At 42.4% G+C, this 20,000-nt stretch overlaps 1 protein-coding gene across 1 annotated transcript in view; it reads left to right on the top strand.

Moving 5' to 3' along the window:
* NECAB1 (N-terminal EF-hand calcium binding protein 1) overlaps nucleotides 1–20,000 on the top strand; it is a 128,722-nt gene that overhangs the window by 94,926 nt on the left and 13,796 nt on the right. The window contains exons 6-9 of the mRNA XM_054016602.1: nucleotides 2,496–2,632; nucleotides 10,016–10,128; nucleotides 14,152–14,228; nucleotides 18,162–18,215. Of these exons, the coding sequence (XP_053872577.1) occupies nucleotides 2,496–2,632; nucleotides 10,016–10,128; nucleotides 14,152–14,228; nucleotides 18,162–18,215 (381 nt within the window). The remainder of the gene's footprint in view (nucleotides 1–2,495; nucleotides 2,633–10,015; nucleotides 10,129–14,151; nucleotides 14,229–18,161; nucleotides 18,216–20,000) is intronic.

Below are 20,000 nucleotides of genomic sequence, written 5' to 3'. Positions count from 1 at the left end.
GGGATGAGGGGTTATGGGTGCAGGAGGGGGCTCCGGTCTGGGGCTTGGGGTTGGGGTATGGGCTTACCTCGGGTGGCTCCTGGTCAGCAGTGCTAAGGCAGGCTCCCTGCCTGTCCTAGCTCTGAGCTGCGCCCCGGAAGTGGCCAGCAGGTTCAGCTCCTAGGCGGGAAGGCCAGGAGGCTCCGTGTGCTGCTCTCACCCACAGGCACCACCCCTGCAGCTCTCATTGGCCATGGTTCCCAGCCAATGGGAGTGTGGAAAAGGTGCTTGGGCTGGAGGCAGCACATGGAGCCTCCTTCCCCTCACCTAGGAGCTGCTGGCTGCTTCCGGGGTGCAGTGCACAGGCAGGACAGGTACGGACTAGCCTGCCTTAGCCCCGCAGCACTGTCAACTGGACTTTTAACGGCCTGGTTGGCGGTGCTGACCAGAGCCAACAGGGTCCCTTTTTGACCGGGCATTCCAGTCAAAAATCGGACACCTGGCAAACTTAAGCTTATTCACCACTCCAGCCTTTTTACACATCTGAAAGGAACCAGACTGGGGGTCAGGATTCCCCAAGAAATCTTGTTTTTAATCTCGATTCTGATAGTTACTCTCCCATTGGCCTTAAGGAAGTCACCTAAATTCACGGTCTGTAAAATGGGAACAATTATATCTCCCTTCTTTCACAGGGCTGCTTTGAGAATTAAATACATTTGTAAAGAATTTTGAAGATGAAAGAGACAAGGTAGATGAGGTAATATCTTTTATTGGACCAACCTGTGTTGTTGGAAAGTACAAGATTTCAAGCTACACAGAGCCCTTTTTCATGTCAGGGGAAGGAAGCAAAGTGTCTGAGCTAAATACAAGTTGGTTCAGATAAAGACAAATGAAAGACAGATGAAAACAGCTGCACCCATATTATTGTATAATCATGGCTTCAGTACTCAAGGAACATTACAAATTCATGTTTTAGAAATTATATCTTCTTTTTTCCATGATTATTGCATTCATTTCTGTTCTGTGCTTTGTTTATTGCATATATATAGTATATATACATTTTACCTGCTGAATCACTTGTGCATATTCCCAAAGAGATCTAAGCTGCAGATTTTAGAAGATACTTTGCATGGAAATTATTTTAACATAGGGCCATGTTTGATTTGTGAGTATATCCTAAAACTAGGGAAATTTTGTAAAAAGTAGTATTATCAAAGTTCTCATTTCTTATTGATCTTTGTGGTTTTGAGGCTTATTTTTGTTTTGCTGCCAAGATGACACCTTTGGTGGCTGTTTTATCTTACTCTATATCCATGATACAAAAATCTTACTAAAATAAAATGCAAATATTAAACAGAAATATTAACAATGTGCACTGTGCTGAAAATAAGTACAAAATAGGCAGCAAAAGAGAGAACAGAGTCCTTGGCCCTTCATTTTAAAAGAGGCTTATGAAGATTTCATTGGACGTTTAAATGAACTTTCTGGTTAAGACAAAATTAATTGTTTAAAAAAACATAAAAAAGGAAATTAGAGAAAGTTGATTCCAATGACTATACATTAGAAGTTATGAAATGCGGACAACTGATAAGGGCAGCTAACGATATCAGTGAAAAGTCTACATCTTGTAGAGTTAACAACAATAAGAAGGAATATTTAGAATATATCAGGAATAAGAGAAATATTAAAAATGGTATAGGCCAAAAATGAGATAAATGTAGCAAAACTATTCAGAAAATTAAGCAGTGATTTGATTATGGTTTATAAGTACTTCCATGGTAAAATGATTTCTGATTGTAGAAGGTTCCCAAATCTAGCACCGAAGAAGTGAGGTTTTTACTCACGAAAGCTTATGCCCAAATAAATCTGTTAGTCTTTAAGGTGCCACCAGACTCCTTGTTGTTTTTGTAGATACAGACTAACACGGCTACCCCCTGATACTTGACATACATTTATTTGAATGCATTACAAAACTGTAATCTGTTGTTTTAATGGAAGGCCATTGTTCTATAGAAATTTCCACCATTAATTTGCTGCACAGGTTGCAAAATTATTCTCATTAAAGATGAGCTGTCAGCTCTTTACTGGGGCAAATGTAAGCCCTATTCCTGTAATGGTACTTTGCACAGGGAGTCTGTCCCTAAGGATCCTTTTGTAATCCCTAAGGGCATATGCTACCTTGAGGCTCTGTGAAATTTACATTCATATTAAGCTTAGAGCTGGTTGCAAATTATTCATCAGACTGATTTTCAAATGAAAAACATCCCTTTCTCAAAACCAAAATTTTCCAAGGGGAAATTTCCATTTTGCTGAAAATTTTTGATTTTTCTATCAGGAAAATCAAAATGTTGCCTGCCCACATGGGTCAGTTTTACTGTTTTGTCAGTTTTACTTTCTGCCTGCTGAAGCTTTCCCAGAGAGGTGCATCTCCTGTTTTGGATTAAGGATGGTTTTTCGCTCTCTCATATTTCTAATATATTAGACTAATTCTCACCAATATTGTGTGTAATTTTTAGGACTATCAAAAGGCCTCTAACTTGGAACAGTTTGTGACTCGTTTCTTACTGAAAGAAACATTGAATCAGCTGCAGTCTCTCCAGAACTCCCTGGATTGTGCCATGGAAACCACAGAGGAGCAAACTCGTCAAGAAAGGTAAACTAATGTTTTCCCCAGTTGGGTGTATGTCAGGGACCTGGAACTAGGGGTGAAGTGACATTAGAAATAAAAGTACTGTATCTAAGATCATATGTGGAGTTAAAAATATTCCAGTGAGATGCACTTAACATACCCTGAATTTGCAAAGACTATTTTGCGTTTTATTTTGATGTCTTAGAGACTAAATAGGACACTAAAGGACAAATCTTGCACTCCTTAGTCAATGGGAGTTTTGCCAGAGGTAGGAGTGCAAGATCTAGTTCTAAGGCTCTGATCCTCTGATAGCATGTGGGTTCACTATCTCATCTATGAGACTGCAGCCATTTTGTTGCTACTTGGGATGCTTATTTTGCTTATTTTATTTCATTTCTTTGGAGCCTCCCAAAACATAAAACACACTATAAGAAATCTAACATTGTCAGTACAAAACCTTAGTTCATTAGTCTTTCCAAATAAAAGTTTTCCTATTAATAGGCTCTCTCACAAGAACTAAGGCTACTCTACCCAACCGCAACATGAGACCCTACTGAAATCATCCCTAGCCCCTCCACCTATGAGTTTCCCTAACTTCCCTAAATGCCTGTGACAAAAGATGCACTTTGCAGATTGCCCACAAAGTTAACAAATCTGGTCTTTGGCAGACCAAGAACAGAAAAACCAGCATCTTGAACTCCCTCGGAAACTTATTGGGATCCAATGTAGTGCTCAGATTATTGTTGTTATAGGGTTCCTTTTTGATGCACTCCTCAACTAGTAGCCACATTTTTGCATGTAACTAGACCTTCTAAATTGACCTATTCTGAACCCTATTATTAACAACACCATTACACACTGCCTATGGTGGTTTATGCAACTATAGGTGGTTGCCTAGCCCCAGCATACATCAAGCTCAGCTGTGCTTAGGCTACATCTACAACTATAAAACAATCTAAGCTTGTTTTTTTTTGTTTTTTATTTTAACATCTACTACAAATGTGTACTTTCTCAGCAAGCACAGATTTTGGTTTAACTTAGGCCCAATGGCAACACACACTTACACATACATGTGTGTTTGCAGGATCAGAGTCTTAGATGTTAAAGGCACAATCCTGTAAACTTTTACTCACATGAGCAGTCTTTACTCGTGTGAGTAGTTTTAGTGAATTCAGTGTCACCACCTTCATGCGTAAGGTTTGAAGGATCAGGTATTAAAGCAGCTCATTGTATTTGAAAATATATTTTGGGGTTTTCTCTCTAGATTTTCCTTTGTTCTCCCCAATCCCCTAGTTTTCTCTCTAGATTTTCCTTTGTTCTCCGTAGACTTGATTTTAACAAATAGGGAGGAACTCGTTGAGAATTTGAAAGTAGAAGGCAGCCTAGGTGAAAGTGATCATGAAATCATAGAGTTTGCAATTCTAAGGAAGGGTAGAAGGGAGAACAGCAAAATAGAGACAATGGATTTCAGGAAGGCAGATTTTGGGAAGCTCAGAGAGCTGATAGGTAAGGTCCCATGGGAATCAAGACTGAGGGGAAAAACAACTGAGGAGAGTTGGCAGTTTTTCAAAGGGACACTATTAAGGGCCCAAAAGCAAGCTATTCCGCTGGTTAGGAAAGATAGAAAATGTGGCAAAAGACCACCTTGGCTTAACCATGAGATCTTGAATGATCTAAAAAATAAAAAGGAGTCATATAAAAAATGGAAACTAGGACAGATTACAAAGGATGAATATAGGCAAACAACACAGGAATGCAGGGGCAAGATTAGAAAGGCAAAGGCACAAAATGAGCTCAAACTAGCTACAGGAATAAAGGGAAACAAGAAGACTTTTTATCAATACATTAGAAACAAGAGGAAGACCAAAGACAGGGTAGGCCCACTGCTTAGTGAAGAGGGAGAAACAGTAACAGGAAACTTGGAAATGGCAGAGATGCTTAATGACTTCTTTGTTTCGGTCTTCACCGAGAAGTCTGAAGGAATGCCTAACATAGTGAATGCTAATGGGAAGGGGGTAGGTTTAGCAGATAAAATAAAAAAAGAACAAGTTAAAAATCACTTAGAAAAGTTAGATGCCTGCAAGTCACCAGGGCCTGATGAAATGCATCCTAGAATACTCAAGGAGCTAATAGAGGAGATATCTGAGCCTCTAGCTATTATCTTTGGAAAATCATGGGAGACAGGAGAGATTCCAGAAGACTGGAAAAGGGCAAATATAGTGCCCATCTATAAAAAGGGAAATAAAAACAACCCAGGAAACTACAGACCAGTTAGTTTAACTTCTGTGCCAGGGAAGATAATGGAGCAAGTAATTAAGGAAATCATCTGCAAACACTTGGAAGGTGGCAAGGTGATAGGGAACAGCCAGCATGGATTTGTGAAGAACAAATCATGTCAAACCAATCTGATAGCTTTCTTTGATAGGATAACGAGCCTTGTGGATAAGGGTGAAGCTGTGGATGTGGTATACCTAGACTTTAGTAAGGCATTTGATACAGTCTTGCATGATATTCTTATCGATAAACTAGGCAAATACAATTTAGATGGGGCTACTATAAGGTGGGTGCATAACTGGCTGGATAACCGTACTCAGAGAGTTGTTATTAATGGTTCCCAATCCTGCTGGAAAGGCATAACGAGTGGGGTACCGCAGGGGTCTGTTTTGGGACCGGCGCTGTTCAATATCTTCATCAACGACTTAGATATTGGCATAGAAAGTACGCTTATTAAGTTTGCGGATGATACCAAACTGTGAGGGATTGCAACTGCTTTGGAGGACAGGGTCATAATTCAAAATGATCTGGACAAATTGGAGAAATGGTCTGAGTTAAACAGGATGAAGTTTAACAAAGACAAATGCAAAGTGCTCAACTTAGGAAGGAAAAATCAGTTTCACACATACAGAATGGGAAGAGACTGTCTAGGAAGGAGTACGGCAGAAAGGGATCTAGGGGTTATAGTGGACCACAAGCTAAATATGAGTCAACAGTGTGATGCTGTTGCAAAAAAAGCAAACATGATTCTGGGATGTATTAACAGGTGTGTTGTGAGCAAGACATGAGAAGTCATTCTTCCGCTCTACTCTGCTCTGGTTAGGCCTCAGCTGGAGTATTGTGCCCAGTTCTGGGCACCGCATTTTAAAAAAGATGTGGAGAAATTGGAAAGGGTCCAGAGAAGAGCAACAAGAATGATTAAAGGTCTTGAGAACATGACCTATGAAGGAAGGCTGAAAGAATTGGGTTTGTTTAGTTTGGAAAAGAGAAGACTGAGAGGGGACATGATAGCAGTTTTCAGGTATTTAAAAGGGTGTCATAAGGAGGAGAGAGAAAACTTGTTCACCTTAGCCTCTAAGGATAGAACCAGAAGCAATGGGTTTAAACTGCAGCAAGGGAGGTCTAGGTTGGACATTAGGAAAAAGTTCCTAACTGTCAGGGTGGTTAAACACTGGAATAAATTGCCTAGGGAGGTTGTGGAATCTCCATCTCTGGAGATATTTAAGAGTAGGTTAGATAAATGTCTATCAGGGATGGTCTAGACAGTATTTGGTCCTGCCATGCGGGCAGGGAACTGGACTCGATGACCTCTCAAGGTCCCTTCCAGTCCTAGAATCTATGAATCTATGAATCACTGTGTTATTATAACTATAACTGAGAATCCATTTCTCAGCTAGTCCTAAAGGGCTACCCAGAATATTCTTGGTGACCTTTCAAGTTGAATGGCAATGCAAGTTGCTGGTTTTGCACCTTAATGCTGCTTTATGATGGATAAAGACTGTTTCAAAATTTAGAATGTTTTAAAATGTGTTTTCTCTTGATGTTTTTATATTAGAAATGCCAGGTCCTTGTTTCCTTTGCTTTGCTGTTGGATGCTGGCATCGCTGATACTGGAATAATAATGTGACAGAGGGATATTACCTGAACTGCAGATTTCTTTCACAGAGCAATTAAGGGGGTTGGGAATGCTGATTTTCACATAGTCTAAGACTAAGAGAATGGGGGGGAGGGATATGGGATGGCTTGATATTTATGATGTAAAAACAAACAGCAAAATCTTTAAAGAAGAAAAGTTTAAGACCATCTTTATACATCATAAAGGAACAATAGAGTGACCTAGATATCTTGTTTGGTTTTGAATCACAGTTCTCCTTTCACTTCCATATCTTTACACCAAAATATAAGCAAAGTGATTTTATGAAGCTATTTTCAGTTTGAATTTGGGACACTCTTCCACTGAGGTCTACCTGTGCTATTGGTTTTCCCAAAGTCACTGATAGCACCAAATAGGTTTCCAGTGGGTCTAAAAGAGAGTATTTTGTTACCAACTCCCCTCTCTGTTAATAGTCTGGTGGGGCAATATGGAGATTTTTTGTTTAGGACTCTAGATATAGCTGGTCCTAAATGCCCTATAGCAGTGGTGTGCACTCAATGATTGCCTGTTTTGTTCATTCCCTCTGACGCACCTGTCATCCGTCAGAAGACAGGATACTGGGCTAGATGGACCATTGGTCTAACCCAATATAGCTGTTCTGATGTTCCCTCCTCGCAGGTCACCGTGACATACAAGAGATTAAATGAGACTGAAAAGAGCTAAAGAGCTGGTGACAGAAGTCCCAATCCAACTGCATCTTTAAAGACTTATGTTGTAGCAAAGCTTTGGTCTACACACAGATTCAGCTAAATTGGTGCAACCCTCTAGTTTGGACTCTCTTTACACCAGTATAAGTGTCTTAAATTGATTTAGTTTAAATTGATTACAAACAGGTAATCCAATTTAAGACTCTCCTAAACAGCTTTAAGAGTGTCCACACCAGGGGATTGCACTGATTTAATTAACTCAGAGGGGTTATACTGCTGCCTGTAGTGAATAGGAATTGGGTAGTATCCCTTTAAATAGTTAATGAACCCTCTACTATTTTTCACAAGCCACCAGAGTGCTTCTAGAGCAGCAGTGTGAGGGCCGGCCTTAAGGGTGAGTGACCGCCCAGGGGCCATGGTCAGGAGAGCGCCATGGTCAAGAGTCTGTAGAAGGGCTGTGCTCACCCAGGAGGCGGGGGAAGGGGATAAAGGGGACTGCATGACACCTGCAGCACTGCCCCTGCTCCCAGGGCCGGCTCCAGGCACCCAAGCACATGCTTGGGGCGGCACCTGGTAAGGGGCGGCGGGGGGAGCGCGGCGCGGCATTCCGCAGGGGGGGGGCGCTCCGGCGGCGCAGCGTGGCGCTGGGGGGTCGGGCTCCAGTTGCGTGGGGCTCGGCGAGGGGGCGGCGCGGGCGCGGTGCTGGAAGGGGGTTCTGGTGGCGCTCGGTGGGGGCGGGCTCCGGCGGTGCGGCGCTCGGCGAGGGGGGGGCAGCGCAGGGCTCGGCGCTGGGGGGCAGCGCGGGGCTCGGCGCTCGGGGGGGGTGCGGCGCGGGCACGGCGCTGGAGGGGGGTTCCAGCGGCGCTTGGCGGGGGCGGGCTCGGCGCTCGGGGGGGGGTTTCCGGCAGCGCGGGGGGGGTGGGCTCCAGCGCATGGCGCGAGGTGGCACTCTGGGGGGGGTTCCGGCGGCACTCGGCGGGGGGGGCGGAACGGCGCTCGGCTGGGGGGGGGGCGGCGCTTTTTTTCTTCTTGGGGCAGCAAAAAAGCTAGAGCTGGCCCTGCCTGCTCCATCTGCTGCTGCTCTGCCTGCTGAGCGGCTGCCAGCTGCTTGGGGAGCAGTACATAAAGGGTGTCATTTTCTATTAGGCCGGCCATGAGCATTGTGCATAGGCTTTGCATGTAATATATAGTTAGTAAACTTACTTATGTGGTCCCCACTATACCCAGGTGGTTCCTTCCTGTTACATTTGTTGAGTAAAGAGCAAAAGAACAACACCACCCATTACTGTAGTACCTGAGTGCCTTCCATGTAAATCAATAGCAGTAGCGAAGTCCCTAGGGAATTTCCAAGCAAAAACAGGTGAGTAGACAAGCCCAAAGTTTCTTTGCCTCTGCTATAGCATCTGCAAAGTCACAAACAGTGGGGAAGTGGATAGCTTGGCTGAAATTTAGTCAGAAAACTGTTTGGAGACTACTTACAAATAATGAATATAAATCAGGATTGGTCTGAGAACAATTCACTAACTGAAGAGATGGCTACATTCCAAACTTACATTATCTGAAACAAACAATTTGACCAGCCATCCTAACTGCAGCCATAGCATTAAATATTTTATTTAACGGATATATTTCAACACAGCTCTTCTCACTAGCGTACCTGGTCCTCATTCTATGCTATCCATTCCTGGTCCTCTTTGCTTCCTAAATCCCAGATTAAAATCCTTTCACAATGCTATTTATCATGAATTTAAAACAGAAAATTTCCCTTCTCAAGTGAACATATAAGTTTTTGATCTTTCATCAGTAACTGATCGCATGACCCCAGTACCTTTATGGGGACCCATTGAAATCACTGGGGCTCTGCTCTGATCCAAGGGCCTGTAATAGTGGTTCCCAGTGCAGGACCAGGACCACAGAAAAGACATACCACCAATTTTATGTCCCTATATGATATTTGTGAGGTATTAACTTTCCTTCTTTTTCCTCCTCAGTGAGTATCAAAGTGGACTGTAGCGGGGTGGTAACAGCTCCGGTCCAGGGGGGCTGTGGCTGGAGAAAGCAGCCTTTAGGCTGAGCTGATTGGGGGAAGTGGCTGAAGCTGGGGCCATGCCCCCAAACAGACTCAGCTGGCCCTATAAAGGCCAGGGCAGCCAGAAGCTCAGCAGTCTCTCTGAGTGCAGAGAGAGAAGGGCCTGGCCGTAGCAAGCTAGAGACAGGGTACCTGAGTGGAGCAGGGCTGGGGAGCTCTAGCCTGGATAGACCCAGGCTGCAGCCTAGTGGAAGGCCAAGTGGTACTGGGGGTTGCAGAGGGCAGCCCAGGGCTAGGCCAAGGCAGCAGGTCCGAACCCTCCTTGCTAGTGATGAGTGGCCTATACTGCAGTCTGCCCCAGGGAGTGGGGGCTAGTTGATGACTGGCAGTGGCCTAGTGCTGAGGCAAGGTGGGGATAGTGGGTGGGGGTTCCCCTGGGAGGGGAGACCTAGTGTGTGGGTACTGCCAGGGGGCAGCACCCAAAGCAAGGGGCACCGGGGTCCTGGGAGGGACACGGGAGCCGAGAAAGAGAGGACAGGTGGATCACTGGCCTGCAGAGGGCGCACCAGAGGCTGGAGAGTTAATTCCCTGGATGACCAGCAGGAGGCGCCGCAGGGGTGAGTCGGACCTTCTTACATGGACACAGCTAACTGTAGCAGTAAAAGCCTAGAAAATCACTCAGTAGTTTCAACAGATATTTCTCTCTCTCACTCCTTTTTTTTTTTTTTTCAATCAGCATCCTGACAGCAGAAGGAAGACAGAGACTTTGGCACATGGATTAACTACTATCTGTTTCTATTTAGACAAGGACCAGCAAAGCCAGAGGTGCTCTCAATTCAGTGGCCAGGAAAACGTTCAAATCGAAGATTTCAGAGGAACAGTAGTTTATCACCAAACAGTCCTCATGTAAATACAGGTAATGTCATTTCAACTTTTTAATGTATTTAAAACACCCACAGAAGCAAGGCAGCCATATACTTGTCCTCAAAATTTTAACCAGCAAGTACAAATCAACAAAAGTGCTATTATAGCTGAAAGTAATCTTCAGTTTAATACAGCAGCCATTAGCTCTAGCTGTAGAAGCAGAACAAATAAGTATACTGCTACAGCCCCAAAGTCTCCCCTGCATTAGGGCTGTTTTGCCATCCTGTAGGGTCATTGTTTTTGTGCTATGAACTGCAAATACCAGTTTATACTTCTTGGCTATATTTATAGATAGTGGTGATGGGAAGAGATGGGATTATAATGAAGGGGCGGGGGGGGGGGGGGAAATGCCAAGAAACAAGTTTATGCTGCCTGCATTACTCAGAGTGATCATGTGTCATGGTCGAGGGGAACAAGTGTTTTTATGACCGAGAAAGAAAGAGGGGGGAAAATAAGGACATTAGCTTGAGGCACAGCAGACATCTCTTAGGCTGACATGAAGCATTAGAAATGACAATTTTGCCTTAGGAAAAAGAAATATTGAGAGGATTCCAAGCTAAAGATAAATTTTGGAATTGTCACTAACCCAGAAAGTTGCAGGAAAGGAATCCTCACCCTAAATATAGATCTCAGGACCATGACATTCGTGCAACACAGACACAGCAGAGCATGATGGGGAGGGATTGATGCAGCCCACTTCTCTCCACCCAGGCTCTCGGCTATGTAATTCTTCCCATTTGCAGGTGAAGTGTCCACCTCCCGCCATGTATTCTCTTGTAAAGCACCTTCTATGGTACACAGAATTGGTGCAGAGTCCCCATTACATTGGCTTTCTGTGTCCCCTATCCAGCTAAATTAAACGTTCACAGTGTTAGGCCCCCTGCCCTGCTGTAATGCAGTGAATTTTTGGCTTGATCACTTTTTTTTCAGGATAAGGTGTCATGTAATTATGTTACTACTAAGGCTGTCGATTAATTGCAGTTAACTCACACGATTAACTCGAAAAAATTAATCATGATTAAAAATATTAATTGTGATTAATCGCAGTTTTAATCATACTGCTAAAAAGTAGAATACCAATTGAAATTTATTAAATATTTTTGGATGTTCTTCTACACTTTTAAATATATTGATTTCAATTACAACACAGAATACAAAGTGTACAGTGCTCATTTGATATTATTTTTATTACAAATATTTGCACTGTAAAAATGATAAACAAAAGAAATAGTATTTTTCAATTCACCTCATACAAGTACTGTAGTGCAATCTCTTTATCGTGAAAGTGCAACTTTCAAATTTAGATTTCTTTAGGTTTTGAGTGCAGTTATGTAACAAAAAAAAAATAATGTAAAACTTCAGAGCCCACAAGTCCACTCAGTCCTACTTCTTGTTCAGCCAATCGCTAAGACAAACAAGTTTGTTTACATTTACAGGAGATAATGCTGTACCATTCTTATTTACAGTGTCACCTGAAAGTGGGAACAGGTATTCGCATGGCACTGCTGTAGCCAGAGTTGCAAGATATTTACATGCCAGATGTGCTAAAGATTCATATGTCCCTTCATGCTTCAACCACTATTCCAGAGGACATGCTTCCATGCTGATGATGCTTGTTTAAAAAAAATGTGATAATTACTTATTGACTGAACTCCTTGGGGGAGAATTGTTTGTCTCCTGCTCTATGTTTTAGCTGCATTCTGCCATATATTTCATGTTATAGCAGTCTCGGATGATGATCCAGCACATGTTGTTCGTTTTAAGAATAATTTCATTGCAGATTTGACAACACAAAGAAGGTACCAATGTAAGATTTTTAAAAATAGCTCAAGCACTCAAACCAAAGTTTAAGAATCTGAAGTGCTTTCCAAAGTCTGAGAGAACGGGGTGTGGAGCATGCTTCCAAAAGTCTTAAAAGAGCAATATTCTCCTGCGAAAACTACAGAACCTGAACCACCAAAAAAGAAAATCAACCTTCTGTTGGTGGCGTCTGATTCAGATAATGAAAATGAACATGCGTCAGTCTGCACTGCTTTGGATTGTTATCAAGCAGAACTCGTCATCAGCATGGATCCATGTCCTCTGAAATAGTGGTTGAAGCTTCAAGGGACAAATTAATCTTTAGCACATCTGGCATGTAAATATCTTGCAACACTGGCTACAAGGGTGCCATGTGAATGCCTGTTCTCACTTTCAGGTGACATTGTAAACAAGAAGAGGGCAGCATTATCTCCCGTAATGTAAACAAACTTGTTTATTTTAGCGATTGGCTGACCAAGAAGTAGGACTGAGTAGACTTGTGGGCTCAAAAGATTTACGTTGGTTTGTTTTTGAATGCAGGGTTTTTGTATGTAATTCGACATTTGTAAGTTCAGCTTTATTATTAAAGAGATTCAATTCACCTAATACAAACAAGGTAATGCAAAAACGCTATTTCTTTTGTTTTTTTACAGTGCAAATATTTGTAATCAAAAATAAATACAAAGTGAGCACTGTACACTTTGTATTCTGTGGTGTAACTGAAATCAATAATTTGAAAATGTAGAAAACATCCAAAAATATTTAAATGATATTCTATTACTAAAAGTGTGATTAATCGTGCAATTAAATTTTTTTTTTAAATTGCTTGACAGCCCTAGTTACTACATTTCCAAATCACAGCGTACAGTGGAAAACCTATATCAGACCACTTTTAATTAGTGTGAAATTGAGAAAAATGCTTTGTTAATTCTTTACAAACAGTTCATCTAATGTACTTTGTTAGACAAGCCTCTTCTGTTTCAGAATTCCTATTTTGTTAGCACCGTTTCAAGGTTTCTTTTTCCTAAGGCAAAACTGACTTTCCTAATATCTTCATAATGACCTAGGAGATTTTGGCTGTCTCCAGCTACAATCCCTGTGTGGTGTGGTGGGTTTTTTTTTCCTCCTTCCTTTTCATCAACTGTGATATTTAATCTTAGTAATGCATACATCACAAAGTAGGTTCTTAGATTCTGTTGTCCCGTTTTTTTCCTTCACTGCTCATAAATATAGCTAATAATGTATTGTATTGTGTTCTCTGTTCATAGTGCCAAAACAGTGACCCATGGGTCACTAAACATATAATGGTATACACAAAATATCTGTATTAGGTACATCTAATTGGTGGCACCCATATTGTGGTCTATGGACCAGTGATAGTCCATGGAGCCCCCAGAGAGTTGGCTGGTCACATGGTGCAGTCTTCCCTCATTTCCAACTGTTAAACTGCTTTAAGACACACAGGGAAATTGTGATCATGAAGGGGAGGAGAGATTGTCCATGTGACAGCAAATGGGAAGAGAGATGGTCCACAAAACAGCGTCTCTGATAAGAAGTGGACCACTCTAAGAAAAAGGTTGAGATCCCTTTCCTAAGTTGCCAATCACTGTGTTATCAAAGAGCTAAACAAATGAAAGGTTCAAGTCTCCACCTCTCCATGTATCTGAACGTGTGTGTGTGTGTGTTTCTCTTCTCCTTCCTGTCGTCTTTTTCCCTGTCATTGACTCATAAGTAGAGGAAACATTACTGGGGGAAGGCTTGAGCAACAAAAAGGTGAGGCTTGCATTCCGATCTGAACATAGGTTAGGGGCTTGGATTCATTTCCCTGGACAAGCAATTCCAACAGAGTTTCAACAATTCCAACAACACTCAACAGAGTTTCAAAACACTGGAGTTAACATGGAATTCAGTTTAAAAATAAAAAAGCTCGATAGTTTCTACTGCATCCCATGAAGAATCATGTGTTTTAGGAAATCACTATTACAGGAAAAATTGTTTGTTTAATTTATTTTAAATATTCAGTTTAATTTACTAGTTTATGCATAAACAACTGTTAACAATCAAATACATCCTAGCCTTTTTTCAAGATGCAAAATAAGTTACAAGCTAAAAAAACATTTTTACATGTGTATTTATAACAACATAAAAATAAGTAAGTACATTACATCCCAGCTTTCAGTAACATTTTATCCTTCATTATTTATGTTTCTGAAAGGTTGGTTAGAGGAAGACAACCAATGGATGACCCAGATAAACAGACTCCAGAAGCTGATTGACAGGCTGGAAAAGAAGGTATATATTTCCTTTTATCTGTTCTCTCTCATTTTCAGTAAAGATTTCTGAAGCAATCCTGAAACCATAAATGTTCTTCCTGCCATGTCATATTCACACTGCTGTTCCAACTAATAATGACAGCAACTAGCACAACAGCTACATGAGCTAAAGTACACTAAATGCCCGTCTCCCTTTCATCTTGCTTATTCCTATTTGATGATTTCATAAAAAACAACACTTCACTGAATATTCACAGCTCTTTTTTCCTGAGTTGGTATCTGTATCTGCTGTATATACACACACTTGGGGGGAGGGATAGCTCAGCGGTTTGAGCGTTGGCCTACTAAACCCAGGGTTGTGAGTTCAATCCTTGAGGGGGGCCTTTTAGGGAACAGGGGTAAAACTTTGTCTGGGGATTGGTCCTGCTTTGAGCAGGGGGTTGGACTAGATGACCTCCTGAGGTCCCTTCCAACCCTGATATTCTATGATTCTATATGCAACACACAATGCTTGCATACATTAATATGCAAAATCAACTACCCTCTGTTAGTTAAGTTTAGTCTATACATAACATTCCTAACACAAAACCATAAGAGTATCAAAAGTTAAGGCACCTAACAGTACCTACTATCTTCTCCTCTATCCAGAGTCACACACCTCACCACTAGAACTGCAGAGAACACACCACAACTTACTAAGGATATTTAATAAGGTGCCTTATTAATGATGCCAGCCTTCCAGCTACTCCTGCCACAAGGTCCCCAGCTCCCTCATAACAAACAGATCAGACTTCACACCCCCTTTTGTGCAAAGATATGAAAAATCACACTCACTTGTGTCTGGGGAATAACATTTTATATATCTTATCTGTATTTATTTTCCATTCTGCAAGCACAGGGTCCCCAGTATCCATTCACTGTAGGATCGGGGAATATTCTTCACCTCTTCCTGGTTGAATCTTCCCACTACAACTGGTCACAAATTCTCTGATGGCAGGGTTTTCTGTCAGAAAAAGCCAGTTGGTCAAAATCAAATTTTGTGGAGATCGTCAAAATAGAACTAAGTTCCAGTGGAGTCCTGTTTGGCTTTCTATCAACTTGCCCACCCGGCTCTTGGGCAGCCTGCCATGTGGCCTGATGGAGAGCCAGGAGTCTGAAAACCCTGGCTTCTGACTCAGTTGGGGCTTCCAGGCTCCCAGCTCCCCTTCAGCACACTGGATGGGATGACAGGGAGCTGGGAACCTGGCAACCCTGTGAGCACCAGCTCCCAGGCTTGTGGCTCCTTGGCAGTCTGAGCATCCAGGGCCCATAGCTCTGAGACAGCCTGCAGTCCCTGAGCCAGGACCCCAAAGTTTCCGGAGCCCACAGCTTAGACTCTCTCTTAGAGCCAAAGCTCCATTCCTTTTTGTAGTAAATTTTGAAATATCAATCCTCCACAAAACAAAATCACCTTTATCTGTACAGTTCTTCCCATTTCCAGCTTGAGTTGCCATATGGTATCACATCATTACCAACCAAGCCTGTGGGGTGAAAGTCAGCCCTGCGCAGAGGGCCAGCACAAAGCCTATGTGTCAGTTAAATCCCACTTCAGATCTATTTGGAGGGTTTAAGTGGTGGATAGCCCTTATGCAGGCCCTCTGCAGAGGGTGGATTTCACCTTAGACCAGTCTTGTACTTTCAAATTTATAGAAGGAATTTGACCATGTTTTAAATTAGCCTGTCAAAACTTTAGGGCCAAATTTTGCCCTCAGTTATGTAAATACCACGCATTTTGTAGGGGAACAGAATTTGGCCTACTTCATTCTACAGTAGGGTGAAATCTGCAGTAGTACTTGTTGCTACTTTATGCTGTGATCTCTTGCTTCACCTCTTTTACTTTATTCCTGTCCTTGGAGTTTAGTATGAGAAGTATATGGAGGCCACAGGAAGTATAATGAGATTAAGTTTCCTGCATGGTTCTCTATCTGAAGTCTCTGTGCTGACAGATGAGCCATTACAAATAGTTTCCTCACAAATTTTGTGATTTTTTTTTTTCCCCCCATCTAAATTCTGCATGAGATGCACAATTGCACAGCAGTTGATGAGTGAATGTCACTTCACTACTGACTTCTGCCACCTGCTGTTGGTGATGCTCCAGCAAATACCATGTTTACTTAAACTCCACTAGCAGCATCACATCTGCTGTTTGCTTTTAACCACCTATTGTGTTTGCACTAGCAAAATGCCTGCTTCCCAAGGCTAAGAAGTCATTGCCCAATTGCATTCATGTTTGGGAAAAGAAAAAGCATCTTTAAATTTCTTACACAAAGAAGCTCGTACAGTGTGTTGCCATTTGCCACAATGTAGCCTGCTGCAATTTGCCAGATCCTGAATTTTGCTTCACGTCTTTATTACAAATATCTCTTGTTTGTTCTGAAGTGTGAAGAAACTGTCTCTGGTGCTAAAATACCCCTTTGTCATTGGGTATGTCTACACTTCAAGCTGGAGGTATAAATTCCAACTCAAGGAGACATACCTATGTTGGCTCTTGGACAGGTAGGCAGTCAGGGTGGCTAGCCCCTTTGCAGCTCACAACTACACTCTACTTTTAGTGCAGTGGCTTGATCAGAGCAAGCCCAGGTATGTCTCTTCAAGCTGAAATTTACACCTCCAGCTCAACATGTAGACGTAACACAGTGGGTATGTCTACAAGTATTCCCATATGCGTAGCATTATACGGCCTGATCATCAGTGGGCATTTGCTAACTTTGTACATGCACTACTAGATGTGTTCACACAAATCAAAGATTTGCATGTCCACATCTAGTAGTACGCATATGAAGTAAGTAAGTACATTTGCAATCTCACAAATGCACCTGCTTGAAAATCAGACTAATTGCAGGCAAGTAGTTCTATCCACATGCAGTTCTACTTTGTGCCTGTTCCTATTCCAGAAATGTCTTGTATTTAGAAGCTAATTCACCACCTCTAGCATGGGGGTTCCTAAACTTGGTTCACAGCTTGTTCAAGGTAAGCCCCTGGCGGGCCATGAGACGCTTTGTTTACCTGAGCGTCCGCAGGTACGGCCGTTTGCAGCTCCCAGTGGCCGCGGTTCGCCGTTCCCGGCCAATAGGAGCTGCAGGAAGCAGTGGCCTGGCCTGCGTCACTTCCCGCAGCTCCCATTGGCCAGGAAATGTAAACCGCGGCCACTGGGAGCTGCGAGCGGCCGTACCTGCGGACGCTCAGGTAAACAAAGCGTCTCATGGCCCGCTCAGGTAAACAAAGCGTCTCATAACCAAGTTTGGGAACCACTGTTCTAGCATATATACTGTTCACTGCTGCAATGTTGATTCTTTTAACTGCATTGTTGGCTGTGTGGAAGATTTCCCAGCTATGAATACTAGCAGTTGTGGAAGACTCTTCAAGGCCTTCTTCTCTTGGGCACATTTAGCAGCTACTCAATAATAAAGGGATTTGCTCATAATACTACCTATGAATAAAATCTACACAAGTTTCTCCTGTACAAGACCTATATTATGCTAAATCTCAGGGTTCGTTCATTCATTCCTACTTGCCTCTTGTTTGTGACATCTTCAGCTGAGAGTTTTTCTTTTGTGAGTTAGATCTAAAATATGAATGTAACTGAGCAGATTTGTCACAAATTAACAACTTGCTTCTGTCTAGCTATTAATGGAGTGTGTGTGTGTGTGTTTGTGTTAAAGTTTGATCCAGCCTGTAGCTCTTGTACAGCTACTGAAGTGGGTGAGGTTCTTCAAGCAACTTGTATGTCAGACTAACAACTAATAAATAAGCAGAAAGGCTATAGTTCAAACTCTTCATTCTAAGTAGGCCTATATCAGAATCTGGTTTGGAATGGCCTAGTCTACCCCCCCCCCAAATAAAAGTCGAAGTCATTTGCCCACAGTTAAACGTGTGTGTTTTATATTTGCATTCTTTCCCCCTTGATCACAAGGATCTAAAGCTTGAGCCACTGGAAGAAGAGGTGTTGGAAGGAAACACAAAATCTGTAAGTGTTTTTCAAGGCAGTGAATTTATTAAGACGTTTGTGGACCAATTTTGTGTGATGTAGACAGTATCCATCTGCAGCTTGGTTGAAATCACCAAACTCACTTTTCAGCTAATAAGGATCTATTTTATTGCAGCAGAGCCTCAATGCACAAGAAATAATAAGACCAAAAAGAGCTTTTTGGGGAAGAGGGAGTATCACCAAACTGAGAGGACATGAGAAAATACTCATTATTTAGAGATAAAAGAGAGTTTCTTTATTTTTATGATTCACTAAGAACATCTCCAGAAATGAACACAAATTGCAAGTAGGTTTTGTGACAAAGTTCCTCCTCCACCATGGTGGGTCCTGCACTTATTGGCGGATTTTCTTGTCTCAGAGATTCACCATGTGGGTTGGGGAACAGCCCACAGACCTTCCCCTCTGGAAGAACCCACAGTCCAGGTCAATTGGGAGGTTTGGGGGGAACCTGGACCTGCCCTCTACTCCGGGTTCCAGCCCAGGGCCCTGTGGACTGCAGCTGTCTATTGTGCCTCCTGTAACAGCTGCATGACAGCTACAACTCCCTGGGCTACTTCCCCATGGCCTCCTCCAAACACCTTCTTTATTCTCACCACTGGACCTTCCTCCTGGTGTCTGATAACGCTTGTGCTCATCAGTCCTCCAATAGCACACCCTCTCACTCTCAGCTCCTTGCGCCTCTTGCTCCCAGCTCCTCTCACTCACACCACAAACTCAAGTGAGCTTCTTTTTAAAACCCAGGTGCCCTGATTAGCCTGCCTTAATTGATTCTAGCAGCTTCTTCTTAGTTGGCTCCAGGTGTCCTAATTAGCCTGCCTGCCTTAACTGGTTCTAGCAGGTTCCTGATTACTCTAGTACAGCCCCTGCTCTGGTCACTCAGGGAACAGAAAACTACTCATCCAGTTACCAGTATATTTGCCCTTTACCAGACTCCTGTACCCCACTGGTCTGGGTCTGTCACAGTATACATGCCAAGAGCAAATCTTCCAAATAAATCAGTGTTGAAACCAAGGTTAAACCTTAAATCAAATAAAAAGAACGAGGCGTACTTGTGGCACCTTAGAGACTAACAAACTTATTTGGGCATAAGCTTTTGTGGGCTAAAACCCACTTCATCAGATGCATGCGGTGGAAAATACAGTAGGACGAAAGATATCTATAGAGAACATGAAAAAAATGGCGGTTGCCATACCAACTCTAACAAAACTAATCTCAGTTAAGGTGGGCTATTATCAGCAGGATAATCAGGATGGCCCATTTCAAACAGTTGACAAGAAGGTTTGAGTAACAGTAGGGGAAAAATTAGCATGGGGAAATAGTTTTTAGTTTGTGTAATGACCCATCCACTCCCAGCCTTTATTCAAGCCTAATTTAATGGTGTCCGGTTTGCAAATTAATTCCAGTTCTGCAGTTTCTCATTGGAGTCTGTTTTTGAATTTTTTTGTTGAAGAATTGCGACTTTTAGGTCTGTAATTGAGTGTCCAGAGAGGTTGAAGTGTTCTCCGACTGGTTTTTGAATGTTATAATTCTTGACATCTGATCTGTGTCCATTTATTCTTTTGCATAGAGACTGTCCGCAAAATGTACATGGCAGAGGGGCATTGCTGGCACATGATGGCATATATCACATTGGTAGATGTGAAGGTGAACAAGCCCCTGATGGTGTGGCTGATGTGATTAGGTCATATGATGGTGTCCTTTGAACAGATATGTGGAAAGAGTTGGCAATGGGCTTTGTTGCAAGGATAGGTTCCTGGGTTAATG

This window comes from Malaclemys terrapin, chromosome 2, assembly GCF_027887155.1.
Source record: "Malaclemys terrapin pileata isolate rMalTer1 chromosome 2, rMalTer1.hap1, whole genome shotgun sequence".
NCBI classification, from domain to species: Eukaryota; Metazoa; Chordata; order Testudines; family Emydidae; genus Malaclemys; species Malaclemys terrapin.
The sequence above is the reverse complement of the archived record's forward strand: the minus strand, read 5'-3'. Positions and strand labels throughout refer to the sequence as shown.